Source organism: Onthophagus taurus, chromosome 7 (assembly GCF_036711975.1).
Source record: "Onthophagus taurus isolate NC chromosome 7, IU_Otau_3.0, whole genome shotgun sequence".
NCBI lineage: Eukaryota > Metazoa > Arthropoda > Insecta > Coleoptera > Scarabaeidae > Onthophagus > Onthophagus taurus.
This window is the reverse complement of record NC_091972.1, coordinates 14,830,029-14,849,707: the sequence shown is the minus strand read 5'-3', so window position 1 is coordinate 14,849,707 and position 19,679 is coordinate 14,830,029. Positions and strand designations below refer to the sequence as shown.

General features: G+C 33.8%; 3 protein-coding genes across 4 annotated transcripts; all 3 read left to right on the top strand.

The window, feature by feature from the left end:
- The first annotated feature begins 65 nt into the window (after positions 1-65).
- LOC111413086 (angiotensin-converting enzyme-like) lies at positions 66-17,833 on the top strand. Of its 2 annotated transcripts, none has more exons than XM_071198069.1 (5): positions 66-135; positions 15,709-16,559; positions 16,612-16,764; positions 16,820-17,120; positions 17,184-17,833. In XM_071198069.1, exons 2-5 carry the CDS (start codon positions 15,775-15,777, stop codon positions 17,763-17,765), a joined length of 1,821 nt encoding a protein of 606 aa, XP_071054170.1. In that variant the 5' UTR covers positions 66-135; positions 15,709-15,774; the 3' UTR covers positions 17,766-17,833. The 2 variants fall into 2 exon arrangements, with proteins under 2 accessions (XP_071054170.1, XP_022899695.2); XM_023043927.2 differs by lacking the exon at positions 66-135 and adding an exon at positions 10,882-11,347.
- LOC111413089 (receptor-interacting serine/threonine-protein kinase 4-like) lies at positions 6,000-7,310 on the top strand. The gene is made up of 3 exons (XM_023043931.2): positions 6,000-6,032; positions 6,094-6,221; positions 6,287-7,310. The coding sequence occupies exons 1-3, from the start codon at positions 6,000-6,002 to the stop codon at positions 7,308-7,310; spliced, it is 1,185 nt and encodes a 394-aa protein (XP_022899699.2).
- LOC111413064 (ankyrin repeat domain-containing protein 7-like) lies at positions 8,977-10,815 on the top strand. The gene is made up of 3 exons (XM_023043892.2): positions 8,977-9,426; positions 9,487-9,617; positions 9,668-10,815. Exons 1-3 carry the CDS (start codon positions 9,412-9,414, stop codon positions 10,785-10,787), a joined length of 1,266 nt encoding a protein of 421 aa, XP_022899660.2. The 5' UTR covers positions 8,977-9,411; the 3' UTR covers positions 10,788-10,815.
- Positions 17,834-19,679: the final 1,846 nt, after the last annotated feature.

The window sequence follows — 19,679 nt, the reverse complement described above, 5'->3', positions numbered from 1 at the left end:
CTCGACTCGAAACTGAAAGCAGCTCACATCACAGCATACAAGAGGAATCACCGTGAATTCCACTGGTTTTTTTTCTCACTAGAAGACCCAAACACGTGCTTTTTTAGTAAGCTCACTTTCGAACGTTCGCCTCGCGTAAGTACAGATCTTACGTAAAGTTATTGCTTTCTCACTGCCATATTGCACTTTAACAAGAGGTCGTTTGTTATTTTTGCGGGGCGACTCTATCTGCGACGCGACGTCCCCCGGTCTTGTTATTTTTGCACGTTCGTTTAGGTGCGGGAACGCGTACGGCGTAGATTGACACTCACGCATGCGTGCCCCGAAAAACATAGACGTTTTCTTACTCTTCGCCTCGCACTGCCTCGGACTCGGATTCGGTCGATTTTTACTGATTTTACTCTCCCCCTTTTTCATGATTGTTATCAATTATTATTGTATCAGATAATCGAACTAAATAAAAATCTGCTGATACCAGTTTTATGATTATTATTATCTTTATAATGGAGACATGGGGAATTATTTCCGTATAGATACTAAATGTTATTTTGAAAATGATAAAATTATTTATGTTTATAGGCGGGAAAAAATTAATGTGAATTGATTGAATTTTGGCAAAAGAAGAAGAAAATCTGTTTCTCTTAGGAATAACTTCTCTTAATCAGAAATCTTGCTTCTCGACTATATACACTCTTCTTCTTTTCCAGCTTCTGGACTTCTTGGCTGGATTGGACTAGATGGAACTGTATCCTTAGTAATTACTCAATCCGCCGAACTACTTCTCTGAATCCATCTCTAGTCTTGGAAACTCTTTACCAGACTCTAAGTCTTGATCGAATTCCCACTTAAAACTCACTGCTAACTCTCAGCTTCTTCCTCCAAACATCCCCACTGAAATGCTCTCTTGGAACTCTAACTCTTCATATCTACCACGAACTGCGAACTCTTAGGACACCCTGCCGGACTCCAGTGTTGGAACTCCTTCACTCTTCTCCAAATTGCAACTTACTGTCTGCTCTCTTCTCCCATCTGAGATTTTGACCGATCGATTCGAATTATAGTTGTTTTTGCTGTGAAGTAAAAGACAAAATTATTTGCTTGATTTGTAACACTACAGTCGGTGTCCTAAAATTATATAATACAAAACGTCGTTATACAGGCTGTCCCGAAACTCAACGTAACTACTTACTAGACATGAAAGTTTTTTCTCATTTTTTCCAGAACAGGTATGGGTTGGCCTCTCACCCGGTGCCCGCTTGACGTTGAGTTTCGGGACAGCCCTGTATAAATGATTGTCATACAACTAAGTTTGGCCAGTATACGGGCATGATTAGAAACAAATACTCAAAACCATTTGTTGAATGTGAATTTATAAAAAAGTTTTCAAAATATATCCTTGTCCCGGAACACTGTCTTTGAAAGAGTTACTGAGTTGTTGCCAATATAAGTGATTAGATAAAATGAAAATCAGACTCGCTGTTTTTCTTCGTGCTGTTGATAGAAATATCAACATTTATGAAGAATTACTGGAATTAATAGCATGATACAACAATTGGGGAGGATATTTTGAATGCTGTTTATGGAATTCTGCAAAAGTACAATTTAGATTTGTCAAAACTGTGCAACAGACGAAGCTCCGTCCATGACTGGAATAAATAATGGCTTAATTAAAATATTACAAAGATCAGAATAACGGGCACCAAGAAGTTTTATGCTCAAAAGTTTTCTGTGTTTTTACGTATTGTGTTTTACGTTTTGTGTTCTATGATTCTCGATCGGTTTTGAAAACTTAAAGAAGAAATACGCTTTTGCATAGAAGTGAAAGGACAAAATGTCAGCTTATTATCCGACGTAGCTTGTTTACAAGATCTTCCATTTATGGTAGATATCACAAAACACTTGTCAGACTTAAATACGAAATTGCAAGGACCACGTGAAGTTATAACAGATATGCGTGATCATGTGAAAGCTTCAAGTGTAAGATGATGCTGTGAAAAAAACAGTTAGCAGTGGATAATCTGTCACATCCTTTGTTATTCCTATGTATGATATAGGTTGTGTTACAGAGCTCACAAACTATAAGCTTATCTCTCTGAGAGCAAATGTTTGAAAAAGTTTAAAAAATCAGTTAGAAAAACTTTTTAACTTCCTGCAACATTATATCCAGTTGTCAGTACGGTTTTCGTCAAGGAAGGTGGTTTGATGATGTTTTTGCTGTATTCATCAAGAAAGTGGGTGATTAGATGCATCTATTCCCATTGTAGGAATATTTTTGGATTTGGCGAAGGCATTTGATACTGTGGCTCATAATATACTGATTGCCAAATTGAATTGGCAATCTGGTGTATATTAACTAATTCATACATTTATGGGCGAACAATTGTTACATTATGACACGGTTCTTCTGGTTTGCAGAGTTTCGTGGTATGATGCTGCTACTACTGCTACTAGACATATGTCTTTTATTAAGTACATTATGTCCTTAAATTCCATAAAATCCTACTTTTTGACGTTCCAAACTTACAATTACCCACTATATCTCGAATGAGATTCGTATTTACAATAGAGATTGCTTAATCAGTGGTCATAATTGTTCTTCTACTTGGAATTCATAGTGGATGCCAACTTTAAATGAAGTTTTCATATTGAGTTGAAAATTTGCTGTTTTTCTTCGTGCTGTTTATAGAGATATCAACGTTTATGAAGAGTTACTGGAATTAGTAACATGATACAACAACTGGGAAGGATATTTTGAATGCTGTTTATGGAATTCTGCAAAAGTACAATTTAGATTTGTCAAAACTGTGCAACAGACGAAGCTCTGTCCATGACTGGAATAAATAATGGCTTAATTAAAATATTACAGACAAAGATCAGAAAAACGGGCAGTGACAAACCAGATTTTCATCATGTTCATTGTATAATCTACAAAGAAGTTTTATGCTCAAAAGTTTTCTGTGTTTTTACGTGATTTAGAAAGTGAGTGTACAGGTTTACTTTATTATGCAGAATTGCGATAGCTTTCATGTTCTATGATTCTCGATCGGTTTTAAAAACTTAAAGAACAGAAATACGCTCTTGCATAGAAGTGAAACGACAAAATGTCAGCTTATTATCCGACGTACCTTTTTTACAAGATCTTTCATTTATGGTAGATATCACAAAACACGTGTTCGACTTAAATACGAAATTGCAAGAACCACGTCAAATTATAACATATATGCATGATCATGTGAAAGCTTTCAAGTGTAAGATGATGCTGTGAAAAAACAGTTAGCAGTGGATAATTTGTCACATCCTTTGTTATTCCTATGTATGATACAGGTTGTGTTACAGAGCTCACAAACTATAAGCTTATCTCTCTGTCAGCAAATGTTTGAAAAAGTTTAAAAAATCAGTTAGAAAAACTTTTTAACTTCCTGCAACATTATATCCAGTTGTCAGTACGGTTTTCGTCAAAGAAGGGGGTTTGATGATGTTTCTGCTGTATTCATCAAGAAAGTGAGTGATTAGATGCATCTATTCCCATTATAGAAATATTTTTGAATTTGGCGAAGGCATTTGATACTGTGGCTCATAATATACTGATTGCCAAATTGAATTGGGAATCTGGTGTATATTAACTAATTCATACATTTATGGGCGAACAATTGTTACATTATGACACAGTTCTTCTGGTTTGCAGAGTTTCGTGGTATGATGCTGCTACTACTGCTACTAGACATACGTCTTTTATTAAGTACATTATGTCCTTAAATTTCATAAAATCCTACTTTTTGACGTTCCAAAGTTACAATTATCCTCTATATCTCGAATGAGATTCGTATTTACAATAGAGATTGCTTAATCAGTGGTCATAATTGTTCTTGCTATGGTTTTATAAAAAGGGCGGACAGAACCAGGTACTTGGGATTCATAGTGGATGTCAACTTTAAATGGAGTTTTCATATTGAGTTGAAAATTTGCTGTTTTCCTTCGTGCTGTTGATAGAGATATCAACGTTTATGAAGAATTAATGGAATTAGTAGCATGATACAACAACTGGGAAGGATATTTTGAATGCTGCTTATGGAATTCTGCAAAAGTACAATTTAGATTTGTCAAAACTGTGCAACAGACGAAGCTCCGTCCATGACTGGAATAAATAATGGCTTAATTAAAATATTACAAAGATCAGAAAAACGGGCAGTGACAAACCAGATTTTCATCATGTTCATTGTATAATCCATCAAGAAGTTTTATTCTCATAAGTTTTCTGTGTTTTTACGTGATTTAGAAAGTGAGTGCACATGTTTCCTTTATTATGCAGAAGTGCGATAGCTTTTGTGTTCTATGATTTTCGATCGGTTTTGAAAACTTAAAGAAGAAACACGCTCTTTCATGGAAGTGAAAGGATGTCAGCTTATTATCCAACGTACTTTTTTTTACAAGATCTTTCATTTATGGTAGATATCAAAAAACACTTGTCGGACCTAAATACGAAATTGCAAAGACCACGTCAAGTTATAACAGATATGCATGATCATGTGAAAGCTTTCAAGTGTAAGATGATGCTGTGAAAAAAACAGTTAGCAGTAGACTTGTTTCCGACTTGTAAGGCGTATCAGGAAAGTACAAGTGTCCTAATATCACACAAAATGTATGCAGAGAAAATTGGAAGCCTTTTGACAGAATTTGAAAAGCGTTTTCAGGATTTTAAGTCCCAAGAAAACAATTTTCTTTATTTACTGCTCTTTTCACTATCGATATTGATAAAGTTCCTCTTCACTTGTAGATGGAAGTGATTGAGATTCAGTGTCAGACTCATTTAAGATAAAAATTTGATAGTGTGGGTGCATTCGAATTTTATAAGTACTTGCCTGTTCAATACCAAGAAATGAGAAAATTTATTTGTAAAATCCTGTCAATGTTTGGAAGTACCTATAAGTGTAGTCTACGGACTACATGCTTTTGGCCCACCAGTGACTTTGAGTTTGAACGCTCTTAACCTAAACAATTGTTTCCATTAGCCGAACTAAACTCGGACCACTGAAAACGTTCCGTACTAAACTAAAGTCGAGGAGAAATCATACAGAGAATCCTTCTCAAAATAATGATACGAAGATCGAAAGACAAAAACAAAAAAATCGTCTACTTAACGGGTTAGATCTTGTTGACCTGTACCTATCTTTCAGAACACCTCTTTCTCAGGCGTCCCATTGATCGTCTTTCTCTTGGTTCATATTGCAGTGCTAATTTTGGTATTCTGTCATACTGCATTTTCTGCACGTGGTCCATCTATTACTCTTTGTATTCTTTGATTCTATCGTTAACTGCAAAAATTTCCAGTTTCTCTCTAATATCTTCGTTTCTGATATGATCCAATCTGTTACAGCCCTTGGTCGGTCTTAGAAACTTCATTAGGATTCTATCTTCTTTAGGTCTTTGAATCAATTTTGAGTGGGAATTAGGCTAAGAGTCAAAATTCGTCGGAGAGTTCCAAGAGCATAGATGGATACAGAGAAGTAGTTTGGTATAATGAGTAGTTTCTAAGGTGCCAGTTCCATCTAGTCCAGTGCAATCAAAGGAAGTCCAGAAACCAGAAAAGACGAAGAAGAATAGGGTCGAGAAGTGAGATTTCCGGTTCCTAAGAAGAAGTTGCAAAATGAAATTTGAGACAACATTAAAATTGTTATTATTGCCTGTCAACACTGACATTATTTGACATACATTTAATTGTCAATAATGACATTGACAATATTTATGAATTTATTAACAACATAAAATCATTAAGGGTCAATTTCTTGATGTGTATATTTTTACAAAAAATTATCGTTTTGGGGCGATAACTTCAACATTTGTTTTCTGATAATAGAGGGCTATTACAAATTTTTGAAAATGATCGGAACTTATGTTATGGTATGTTTAATTAATAATGTTTAATCTTACAACATAAAATTAAAGGTTTTGACTGATTCAGAAGATAGTTTGAATTTCCCAAACGACGGAAAATTTTGAAAATGACCAATGAAAGTGATCAGGATGAGCTTAGAGTAAAAAAAAGCACTACCTTAAAAGAAAACATTCTTATTAATTTATTTTCTTATTGCGTAGAGATTATTTAAAGCCATTTGTTTAGATGACATCGATAAGGTAAAACAGCATATCAACAAGAACCGCAGCATAGTGAATTTGGATCCTGATGGTATTACTTGCATGCATATAGCTACAAATTATGGGAGGTTAGGAAAAAATTTTTTTAAATTTCTTTTATGAATTTATTTTATTTAACTCTTTTTATTCTTAGTTTGCAATCATTGGAATATATACTTTCTCTAAATCAAGCTCAAATTAATTTCAAAGACCCGTTGGGAGAGACGCCGTTACATTTAGCTGCCAGACAAAATATAAAGATAGCTCAATTGCTAATCAGAAAAGGGGCTGATGTTAATGCTCAAAATGTTTTAAAATCCACACCTTTACATAACGCTGTTATACATAAAAATATAGAATTCGCTCGGTTACTGCTGGAGAATGGGGCTAGAATTGATGCAAAGGATATCCATGGCAAAACGGCGTTACATAAGGCTGTAGCAAAAAAGAATGTAAACTTTGTACAGATGCTTTTACGTTACAATGCTTCCGTTAATATCCTCGATAATTTAAAATGCAATCCTTTGCATGTTTCCATTAGTCATAAAAACGATGAAATAGCAACGATTTTAATCGACTACGTCGATGAGTTCGATCGTACAAAAGACTCTATCAACTTGTTAATGTCTGCCATTTCTCAAAACATGCCAATCGCTTTAAAGATCCTCAATAAAATACAAAGAGCAGAATGGGAAAACATATTGGAATTGGAATTTATTGTTAAACCAATCTACTCTTGTTACATGTGCACAAATAATAGCTTAAAGTGGGTTCAGATTCTTTTGGCTAAACGCATTCCAATTAAATTAATGGATATTCAATATTTTTACGCCATTAAAAATTTTTGTGAGGAAATTGAAGCTATTTTGGCATCCGATGTGTATGTTATTTACGACAACAACTGTGGAGAATTTGTACAACGATTAATATTCAATTGTTGTAACAATGCAAAAGTTTGCGATCCATATGAAAAAGATAAATTAAAACGTTATTTTGCTGAAAGAAAATGTGTTCCTAGTTTAATGCAAATTGTTCGGGATTATTGTCGAAAAATTATTTTCGATAACGATCGGAAAAATAATTTTAAAGCGCACCATATTATTATGGAAATGGATGTAATTAAAATAATTAAAGATATTTTGTTACTAAAAAGACCCATATATTTGTACTGTGATTAAATACATAATAAAAAATATGTACATAGTTGAAGCTATCTATAATTTTTTTAATATTTTTTTATTTGCCTAAAACAAGATTAGACAGATACTATTTGTCTTGTCCAATAGTATTTGCCTAGACATTTAATGATAAAACTGTAACGAATTACTGTTTGCCTAGGCAGACAGTATCTGACTAGGAAAAAGCTATCTACCTGAAATAACCATTTGCCTGCGACACATACAAGTTGAGTATTCATCTATGAACAGAGAATTGGGTGTGCTCTATTTCTTGGAAGCAAACGTATGTCGTGGTAGGATTATTCTCAAGATGCTGCAATCTGCAATAGCTGTTTTTCTTAATACCACGAAGGTTTTTGAGGTCGACTTGCATACAAAGTACGTATTGGATCGATATATCCTGTTTCCGATTTAATGGCTTATAGTTCATGGTAATAGAAACAAGTCAGGCTTATAAACGCGTAGTCTAATTAAGCTCATTTCTGAAATGATTAATTATTAATATTTACTAAAATCTACTTTATCTTCTTTGGGATCCCCCATATTCTTCGTGCTATTCTCGCCGGTATTCTGCGTATTCAATCAAATCCTCCATCGTTTGCAGTACCAGTTCAAAGTGCCCATTCACTTCTGGCTTGCACTGCCGCGAAACTTCTTTTCAGTCCGGCCACTATCTCTGTATCATTTGCAAATTGAAAGACATCGTAGCTGGAATATCGTGTACTAATATATTATATAGCAGAAGGTAAAGTGCTAGAAATATCTATCATTTAGAAAAGAAGCCGTCATTTTGATTAGGTTGGCTCCCAGATTTTCCTCGATCATCTTTCAAGGTTCGCTCCAAAATTCGCTGTCTGCTTCTCTACGTTCCTTGAATTCAATTGATTCTTCGGGGGCAGTTCTTTCCTTTTTGTTTCTTCGTGCAGTCACTGCAAGAGAATTATTTCAGTAATCTTCGACAATCTGGTCAGGAGATTGATAGGTTTCTTGTTCCCGGACTGTTATACATCGGTGCTTTGCTTTAGTTTGCTGGCTTTGGCTGTAGCGGAAAAGTACCTTCATCGTGTGCAAGTGGTTCAGAAATCAATACTATGGATCTCATTATTTATGTCAAGCAGGTTTGCCAATGAAGCTCTGTTCGCGGAATTAAAAGCTCTAACAATTAAACACTTATATGTGAGGTACTGCTATCTGTAGATTTATCAGTCAAATCATCTTTATTCCATCAGATCTAATATATTGCAAAAATCAAATGTTCCTGTGGGTAGGAAGGCTATAGGACAAGCTAATTTTTTTTAGGGTTCCTCCAAAGGTATTTTTGTAACTAGTAAAGGATTTCATTTACGGTATTGTTCAGTGCTGTGTTCACTTTCTTCTGAATATAATAAGTTGTGATTCTAAATTACCCTCAAAAGTTCCGCTTTTTCCTGATAGTTAATTTGTCGGACTTTCTAGTGGCTTTTTTGGTTCTGGCTTCCTTTTTATGTTCTTCGGGAGCTTCCATAGGGATTGATTTAGGTCTTCTCCTCAAGCATTTTCTTAATTGTCTTCTGCAGCTGATTGTATACTTTGTTGTGTCGTAGATCCATCGTTTGACTTCATTTCTTTTTGTATTATTTTGCTTCTTTATTAATTTCGTCTCTTCCATAGATAAACGCAATTTGTTAATGGTCACTGAAAGGCAATCTGAACACAGTTAATTCTTCGTTTCAGCTTTCATTACCTTTATCCCTTTTGTAATGAATATGTCGTAATGAATATAAGTATGGCACATCTCCTGGTTCCATGAAAAATTCAAAGCAATGAAGAAATATCGAGCAATAAGGATAAGTAAATCCGGAATCAGAACTTTTCTAAAGTCAGAAAACAACGTGTTAGTGATAGATACCTCATGGTATAACAGACAAGCAAGAAAATATCTTTTATCTACAACACGTAAAGCTGAAATGATGTAGTGGTTGCGATACAAAATCAAAATTGTATAATATTAGATCTTTTCATTAAAAGTAATTGTTATATTACATTATCAGTTATCGTATCCCTATTTTTTTAGATAAGATACGTCCATTGAATAATTCACAATGTAGTTTCAACTTTTGAAATGGATGAACTCAACGTAAAAAACATCGACCTTCTAAATAGCCATTCTTATTAACCCTCCCTTTTTATTACATAGGTATTATTTAAAGCTATTCGTGAAGATGACGTCAACATTATTAAAAAATATCTCAAGATTGACCACAACAAGGTGAATTTGGTCGATCAATTTGGTTGCAGTTGTGTGCATATAGCTGCTAAATACGAAAGGTTAGAAATGAAATACTTTACTTTTCTATTATTTTTTAAAAAATTTTTAGTTTAGAATCATTGAAATATTTGTTGACTTTGAAAGAAACCGAAATTAATATTAAAAACAAGCTTGGGGAAACGCCGTTATTATATGCCCTTAAACATAATGATTCTGTTGAAATTATAGTTACTTTAATAAATAATAAATGTGATGTAACTTTAAGTGATAATAACCAAAATACTGCGTTGCATTTAGCCGCTTCGAAAAACATAAAAATTGGGCGATTATTAATCGAAAAGGGGGTGGATATCAACATGGAAGGTTTATATAAATCAACACCTTTACATTGTGCTGTGTTAGCTGGAAATGTTGAATTCGGTCGATTACTAATTGAAAATGGAGCTAACATCGATGCTAAAGATATTGATGGAAAAACGGCGCTGCACAAAGCCGTCTGGCAACAAAACGTCGAATTCGTGAAGATGCTTTTATATTACAATGCTTCCGTAAACATAACCGATAAATTCAAAAATAAACCCTTTAACATTGCTGTTAGTGTTAATAACAACGAAATAGCCACAATTTTAATTGATTACATTGAAGTATTTGGGGATGCAAAAGAATCCATGAAATTATTGGTATCTGCTATTTCTAAAAATATGCACATAGCGTTTAATATTGCCAACAAAATACAAATAGGAAATATCGAAAACGAGGATTTAATTATTTTTAAACCAATTTACTCTTGTTTTATGCGCACCAATGATAGTTTAAAATGGGTTCGAATACTATTGAGTAAACAAATTCCCATTAAATTATCTGATATTCAATGTTTTTATGATTTTAAAGGTTTTTGTGTGGAAATCGAACTTATTTTAGCATCAGATGTGTATGTTATTTTTGATAACTATTGCGGAGAATTTGTTCAGCGATTAGTGTTTAATTGTTATATAAATCAAAATGAATCTGATCAAAACGAAAAAAATAAATTGAGAAATTATTTTGTCGAAAGAAAATGTGTGCCTAGTTTAATGCAAATTGCTCGAGATTATTGCCGAAAAATTATTTTTGATAATCAGCGCAAAAATAATTTTAAACCTCATCATATTATCATGGAAATGGATGTACCTAAAATAGTTAAAGATGTTTTATTATTAAAACGACCGATATATTTATTCTGTAAATGAGAAATAATAAAAATAATCTGTACCACAATTTACAATTTTTACAAATTTTAACGCATTGTTAAAACTTAAAGCAGTGAAACTCTTCTTTTACTCCTCCAACTGCTTGGAAAAGTTTCACTTCTTCACGTTCGTTTAGCAGTTCATTCATCATTGCTGGTTAAAAAACGAAGACACGCGCATCGGTTTATAATCTTTCGTTAACGCGTTAAAAAAGTGCGGAGTTTGGTCTTCAACGTTTCAATTTTCGAAAACGATGTGACACTGTCACGGTCTGTCCGCGACTTCTAACTGTTCTCGAGGGACAATTTGTCACGCCAGCGACAAGACGACCAAACAAAATAGCACTCCCCCGAATGTCGTCGCAACCTCGTGCCTACTTCACCTCATCCGCGATTTCCTTATATTGTCATTCATAACATGTAGTTCGAAGTTTAAAGTTGTCTTCAGACTTTGATCATTTCAAAAGCCACAAATTGAAGATGACGTATGTTGTGGTTGTGATTGGTGTATTTTGTGGGTTTATACCGGTTTATGGATTGTCAGATGGAAGAATTGTTCAGGTAAAATATTTTAGCCAAGTAATGCCAAAATTATGTTGTAAGATGTTTATGAATTTAGAAAGTGTTTTTAAACGGAAATTTTGATTATGATCTTTTTGGATGTAGTATGCAATTAAGATTTAGAAATTTTTGATTGCAACAAGTTATATTTCAAAAACTTAAACTATTATAAAACTTGATGAACTTAATTGATGCGATAAGGTTCGTTTAAGTTACATTTTAGTTACTTAATATCCCATGAAATTTGGTAGAATATTGTTTTATAATAGATCCTAAAGTGTAACTGTACCAATATACATTATAGTGGACACTGTAAAATCGCTTATACACATCTCTCTTTTCCGCAACGTTCCGCCTGCTAAATTTAGGCCGTCACGCATCTTCGTATTGTTCCTATTTAAAAGGCGTAACATGAATGACCGATTCGGAATAATCGACATGTTCAGAACATTCTCAATAAATCAAACCATAACAAAGGAGATCACATTATCTTTTTAAGATCCAATGATTACCATAATAGACTTAATTAATTTATTTCGTTTTTGACAAATCAATTAAAGATTTTAAAATTATTATGAGTTGGTGTTCTTGATTTTTGAATGATTTTTCATTAATCTTGTGTTATTATTCTTAAATTCTGTTAGATTTTGTCCCAGAAGTTTCTCTCCCCAGAAGAAAGCCAAAAACAAATAGATCGTTGATGACAAAAACTGACCAGATGCTTGATGATGTTAAAATCAACAATCTGAATTTAGCTTGACTCAGCAGATGATACCACTAACTTAATGCCACATAGCCAGAAGATCGTTTGTGATGTTGAAAAATAATTCTTGCTCATAACATTAACTCATTACAATTGAAGTTGGAAACCTTAATTGTAATCCGAAATTAAAGCAATCCGAAAATATGTTGTCCAAATATCTGCAGATCAAAATGTTATTGAAAGTCATGACGAGTAACCATTAAATAACTAAAAAAAAGTGATTTAAAATTTTTCAAAACTGAAATCAAATCTAAACTGAAAATGACACCTCAGAAAGTAGACGAGGAATCACCATAGGAGTTTTGTTAAAAACTGTTATTGTTACAAATCTAGATTGTTGACTTTTGGAACCCCGTCAAAAATGAGGTAACAATTCTAGTTTCATAGATCACACAATCTAAGATAGACAATTCTGGGAGAATTAAAATTCTTGGGTTGATAAAAAAGTTGTGTCAGTCATCTCTATATTTTTAATTTGTTTAAAATTTTTATTGTCCTTCTGTGAGTCCAAAAATTCTATCGCAGGAGAGATATATTTTATAGATATAAACTAAAATAATCATAAGATTTGTGTAGGCATAAGTATTATTACTTAAGATTCGGAATTAAATACATATTGGATAAGCTTATATTAAATTAGTTTAAGTTATAGACACTCGATACTCGTATCAGAATGCAGTGAAAAAACAATATCTCTAGTTTTAGTAGGGAAAGTAGAATAAATAGAGAGCGTGGAACAGTTAACTGAGATAATAGTAAAGAGAGACCATAAGAAATAAACAAAGCTTAGGAAAAAATGAGTAGAAGCATGGTGACTAACACTCCAAAAGGGAAGGAAGAAGATAAATGAGGTAGTGGAGAAAAGGTAAAGTGCTAGAGACTCAATATAGGGAAGCTAAGTTTAGATATAAAGTTATGTATACAGTAATGAGAAGGAAAAGGAAGGATAAACGACAACTGAATTAATTGTCAACGGTATATTAGGTTACATTTGCTATCTACATAATAGGCCTGTTTTAACGTTACATATTACACATTAAATGTATGCGCTGAAAAGACCAGAACTGTTCGGAACTACAGAACTCTTGAATCAAAATAGGCCCAATATGTATGCGCAGAAAGGTTCAGAACTGTTTGAATCTACAGAACTCTTGAACTAAAACAGACCTAATGTAAAATATAAGCAGGAGTTGTGACAGAAATTCTCAGAACGAAATTAGAGCAAACAGTGATTACACCAAATTGAAAATCAGGTTTTAAAAGAGGGACTATAGACAACATATTTGAAGGTTGATGTTGAACATAGAAAAACGAAAATTATGATATGTATTTTGCAATCCCCGAAAACTCCCTGCCAATTTGACCACATTCTTACGCCAGATTTTTTTCTACAAAGAAGATTGGGCCGATTTTGATGAATATCTAGCTGAGAGATGGTATGAATTGGAAAAGAATATTGAGTAGGGGAAGAGAGGTGAGATTGTGACAGACGTAGGTAAAGAGGGAAAAGCAAATGAGAGATACAAAGGAACAGTATTGTGGTGATAATTAATAAAGGCAACAATAAAGGATTTATGTAGATACAATATGTTGTCCTTTACTATAATAGGTTTGTATTCAACGTACTTGAAACATAAGGACAAGCAAGTCTCTGTATGCTATATGGAATTACGATCGCAGATCTTTGTAAAATCTTGAATTACCTGGCAACAGTTCCATAGGAAAAAATTATTTAATAAAAACCAGAACACTCTGATTAGACATAAATCTTCTCTGTTGTAGTTTCCGGGCATAGATATCATGACGGCTTACTCATGGATTGTGTGAATCCATGTGAACCCATTACTAGAGCAAGTTACTTAATCTTGGTGATAAAGTTAGAGAAATTTCAAGGAATTAGACATGATGGTCTAGAGCTATCAAAAGTTCAGATTACTCAGACTAGCTGAGCGTCATTTTCCAAGTAATTTTCTGCGTAGAATCATAATCCCAGCTTAGAATTGGACTATCACGTCAGGATTTTGAGATATCTGAAGTTATGTAGAGGAAAAAATAGCTTTTACGCACAATATTTTATTGCTCTATTCTATCTACTATATCATTCAGTACTATTGTAATGATCAACTTATTTATGATGCCAGATTCCTCGAGAGAGGAGAAAAAGGCTTTTTTGGATTTTATATATAACTACGTTTATTTAATAATACTTATAAATAACATTTTCGTGTTAACGCATCGACGACTTATTCTATTCTCTTTCTACATGTTAATAAACCTATTTAACCTACTTACTAATATTGCTGACTTATCTAAAATACTAAGGTAAATGTACTCGACTCCAACACGTATTGCCATTTAATTTTTCAATAATAAAATGAATAACAACTCATGTGTCCAGTACACTATCCTTGTTCTTCAAAATGCGCTTGATTTGAAATTGAACAGTCCTGTACTATTCCTGACGTAGTGATCCAATTCTGAGCTCGGATTCTGATTCCACGCAGAAAATTACTTCGGAAATGATCGTCAGCCATCCAACAACAATCAACATCCCTTGTTTGCAGATTTGTGTTATCAGTCTAAGTAGTAACAAGATTCTTCTTGCGCGTCGTCATTGTTTTTTCGCAGTGTATCTAATAATGGCTAGTAAGAAATCTAATGTGTGTAATAATAAATAGTTCATGCAGTGAAAAAGAAGTTGTACTGGCCGCATTTTTAGTAGAAGATGAAAATAAAAAGCAAAAAGAGAGAAACATGAGGGTCCTTACCATAAATCAAAAAGGAAAATTTCATCACAACTTTTCTGCACTGGACGTGATACACTGGTCATCTCTTGACCAGTGTATCAAGTTTTTACAGAAGTTAGTGCAAGGTGAATTGAATTTGTGGTTGTTGTCGGGGTCACTTTTCGGGGTGTAGGAGTGATAGATAGTAGATTGCTTATAGTACAACCTGTTATAACGTACGCTGCTATAACGTATATCGGATGTAACGTTCGAGTATGTTCTTAAAATTCGTTTGTTGTTGCTATATACCGCACAAGTGTGCAAAATTTAGGGAAATTCCCGAAATCTCCGATCTTTGTTTGCTAGGCTCGTATCAGTTTTGTTCTTTGCTGATACAATTTAATCCTGCTTTATTAAAAGTAAAAGAAATTTAAATGTATCAAAGAGTGGTCCATATTTAACTACGATAGCTGTAGAGTTTAGAAAATTCCTGGATGGGTAAGATTTCCAATGAACAGTAAATTTAGTTGTTTTGTATCTGAGTGAGAAAGCTGATAACCATAATTTAATACTTAAGTTTATGTGATGATCATCATACAAAAAAACATTGAATCGCCAAATAAACATGGCGTAACTTAATGGTTTTAAAATAACCTTCCAAGAAATTATTTTATTTCAAATACTTCAACATTGTCCTTGAAAGCAATAACTAAATGATATAAAATTTGAATAATTTTAAATCCCAGGATGCTCTCTATAAAAAGCTAATTACACTTACCAACTTATATAACTCCTAGCCGTTATTTTTATAGTAATTTTTATAATAACAGCGATTATCACGGTCGTAAACATAATGATTATTGTCTCTCTAGGGCACCAACAACAATTTAGGTGAAGCTCTACAATTTTTACGAGAATATGATCTGGAAGCTTCGAATATGTGCTTTAGAGTAACTTTAGCCCAATGGAATTACGCCACAAACATGACTGATATTAATAAGCGAAAAATGGTAGATGAACAAACGTTAAGGGCAAAATTTGATAAAGTTTCTTGGAAGAGGGCAGTTGCGTTTGATTGGCCCCATCTTCCAGATCCGATGGCTCGAAGACAAATAAAATTTTTAGTTACGAAAGGAAGGGCGAGTTTATCCGATGAAAAATACAACGAAATTTATCATTTGATTTCCGAAATGAAAGATATTTACAATCACGTTAGGGTTTGCCCTTATAACAATTACGATTCGACTTTTTGCGATTTAACTCTCGAACCAGATGTGAAGAGATTGATGGCGCATTCAAGAAATCCCGTTGAGTTGTTGCATATTTGGAAAGAGTGGCACGATCGATCCGGACCGCAAATGAAAAATAAGTTCATGAGATACGTCCAATTGGCGAATCAAGCTGCTAGAATGGACGGATTTTTAGATGCAGGAGAACACATGAGGTTTATTTATGAAGATGATGACTTTGAATATGAAATAATGGATACATGGAATAAAATCCAACCGTTGTATAAAGAATTATTTACTTATGTACGAAGAAAATTATATGTTAGGTATGGTGGTCAAGCTATTAGAGAAGATGGACCGATTCCTGCCCATCTTTTAGGAAATATTTGGGGACAAGAGTGGAGTAATATTCAGGATATCGTATTACCTTATTCACAGGAGAAAGTTTTGGATGTTACAGATGAAATGTTGCGACAAGGTTTCACACCTTTAAGGTACTTTTAAACTTAGGAAAATGTTGAGATTTAGTGGACCATGATTTTTTAGAATGTTTCAAATGGCAGAAGAATTTTATACTTCTCTTGGACTTCGTCCTGTTTCAAATGAATTTTGGGCGAAATCTATGAAGGAGAGACCTAATAATAGAAAAGTCCAATGTACAGCAAGTGCTTGGGATTTTTGTAATCGAATCGATTTCAGGTTATATTAGCAACTATATTTTATTAAATGATTAAATAATAGTTTTGCGTTTTAGAATAAAGCAATGTACTGAAGTAAACATGGAGGATTTAATAAAGATCCATCACGAAATGGCACATATACAATATTACATGGAATATTCTGAACAACCTTTCATTTATAGAGAAGGAGCGAACCCAGGATTTCACGAAGGAATTGCTAACGCTATGCAATTATCGGTTTCTAATCCATCTCATTTACACAGGGTTGGTCTTTTTAATAATAACACAGACACTTATGAATTAAACATGAATTTTTTGATGTTGATGGCTTTAAAAAAAGTTGCTTTCGCACCTTATGCACTCCTGGTCGATCAGGTAATTCATTTTATTTTATTAGTTTGTGTCTAATCGTATAATTTTGTATTATTTTTTTAATAGTGGAGATATAGCATATTTAAAAATGGTGTAAAATCAATGAATACAAATTGGTGGGAACTTCGTTTACTTTACCAAGGTATAATCCCACCAATACCAAGAACCGAAACTCATTTAGATCCAATCAGTAAGCGCCACATCGTTGCTGATGTTCCATACATCCAATATTACGTCGCTTTATTGTTGGAATTTCAAATTCATGATGCTCTATGCTCGGCTACTGGTCATACCGGACAATTACACACTTGCGATATCTATAGATCAAGAGAAGCTGGGAGAATTTTGAGTCAAGCTTTGCGAGTTGGTAAAGCTCGACATTGGAAAGATATTATTAGAATGTTGACGCGAGGACAAACGGACCAATTATCGCCGGATGCGATGTTGAAATATTTTCAACCGCTTCTGTTGTGGTTGAAAGTACAAAATCGAGATGAAACTGTGATTGGTTGGAATGCAAAAATCGAAGATACGGCGTTGTTTCAGCCTTTATTTTCAACTGCAAATGGATGTAAAGATGGAAATAAATTGAAATTTGGATATTCGTTACTAATAATGTTGATTGTTTGTATAGGTTTTGTTATATAGATATATTATTTAACATAGAAAAATTATTATGTAATTCTAAAACTTAATAATAAAGTAAACTGTTTTAATTTAAAGAAGATTAATTTAAGAAAAAAATTTGTTTCTTTCTTATTTGTAGTGATTTTTAAAGTACACATTTTTAATGTTTAATATTTGCAAATGTTGCTTGAATCTCTGCGGGATGATGTGCTAGCGAAAAAATGGTAGCTACAACGGTGTCCAGTATAGCTTAGATTTTCGCAGAAAGGTTCCCAGAACTGTATGTGAGAAGCACTTAAAGTCAAAAAAACACCAAGAAATGAAGAAGAGGAATTATGCCTCATGTGATTGGAAACCATGCCTCATCACTATAATTCCATTGCATGCATTGAATCTTAACCACCATTTTTTGAACGAAGGTGATGACCAGCTTTAGTTGACATAGATGCGATTGAGAATAATGTGTAATTTAAAACAGTTTCATGAGACATTATCATTTTTCGTATTTATGCAGAAAACTGATTTTATTCAATCATGTAATTCACTCTGATCAGCACTCCTAAAATCCTAAAATTGCATAATTCTAAACAATTAATACTTTTGGATATTAAAAAGTTGTTTCAAAAAGAGGGTGTGTTGGAATCGATGGGCATGCATCTAGGGCTGTAATGTTTTGTAACTATTATTTTCAAAATTTTTTTGCTTCTTCTCTTTCTAGATCGTTGGGTTTGTTGTTCCTGATAGGCTTTATCAGATCTGTTATCAAGCCTTTGAAGTATCTTCTGAGAAGCTGGAGATTATTTTCAGCAGTCAGTTATCTACAAATGTGGTTGAGCAAAAACTCTTATACTGTCTTCCCCAACTCGGAATGTCCTGAACCCTGCATTGGTCTCCCGATGTTTGAGTTCTCAATTCTGACGCATCTGATCTTCCCGGAGATTGTCCTCAGGATCTTCATTTCATATACTCTTAACTTTGTGTGTTCGCGTGCATCAATGCCGTAAGTCATTTTTGGACGAATAATGTTCGACCAAACAGTGTCTCGTAGGCTGCCTTTTTTGGTCTTTTACGAGACCGGGAGTGCTTGAGATGTGCTCAATCAAGTAGGAAAGTTCTTTAATTTGTACGACAGGACTGTTGGTGACTAACAACTTACATCTTGTTGGCTACCTTGCTGGCATCGTGCTTTTATCGTCTCCCAATCACACTTTATTAAATGCTTTGGGCAACTTTATTGATGTGTTTAGAACGGTTGTGTTGGGTTGGGTTGAGTGAAGTTGGGTTAGGTTGGGCTGGGTTGGGTAATTATCTAGACAAGTTTTTTCGTCTTTTTTAAATATAAGGACTGTTGTGCTATTATACCATTTTATTGATATTTACGACTGCCATAGCACCCTATTAAATAGCTGGATTAATTATTCTGTTAGTTGTTGTTCATCTATATTTGAGCAATTCATTACGTATGGTGTCCGTTGCGGAAGATATCTTATTGTTCAGTTTTTCAAAGTTTTTCTTTGACTTCTTCTATTTGGATAATCGTTCTTATTCTTACAGGTTCACTAACGTTTCTTGCCTCTTCGTTGAAGTGGAATATCTTGCTCCTTATTATTAGCATGGCAGAGCTTAAGATGATGCAAGATCTTCTATGTACTGGCAAACAAATTAAATATTGCCTCAATCATAAATTATCGTACCATTCACCTCCACCGAAGTTCAAAGTGGTGGAAACAGGCTTATTATTTGTAGAATGCCGTTTAGTTTCCACAACGCAGCTGTCTGAAACAGCACATTGATCCTGTTGTTGGGGTTTATGAGGAAAAGAAAGTTTTTATTTAAATAGACGATATTGGAAATTACTGCAACGTTGCAAGAATATAAAGGCAACGCTGAAGAAGGAGTCCAAAAAATATGAATAAGATAAACTTCTTCTGCCTC

Coding starts and splice junctions, on each gene's coding strand:
- LOC111413089 (XM_023043931.2), top strand. CDS start 6,000: ATGACCAATGAAAGTGATCAGGATGAGCTTAGA. Junction 6,033..6,093: donor GTGATCAGGATGAGCTTAGA/GTAAAAAAAAGC, acceptor CTTATTGCGTAG/AGATTATTTAAAGCCATTTG. Junction 6,222..6,286: donor ATAGCTACAAATTATGGGAG/GTTAGGAAAAAA, acceptor TTTTATTCTTAG/TTTGCAATCATTGGAATATA.
- LOC111413064 (XM_023043892.2), top strand. Junction 9,618..9,667: donor ATAGCTGCTAAATACGAAAG/GTTAGAAATGAA, acceptor AAAAATTTTTAG/TTTAGAATCATTGAAATATT.
- LOC111413086 (XM_023043927.2), top strand. CDS start 11,267: ATGACGTATGTTGTGGTTGTGATTGGTGTATTTTGTGGGTTTATACCG. Junction 11,348..15,708: donor CAGATGGAAGAATTGTTCAG/GTAAAATATTTT, acceptor TTGTCTCTCTAG/GGCACCAACAACAATTTAGG. Junction 17,121..17,183: donor ATGCACTCCTGGTCGATCAG/GTAATTCATTTT, acceptor TTTTTTTAATAG/TGGAGATATAGCATATTTAA.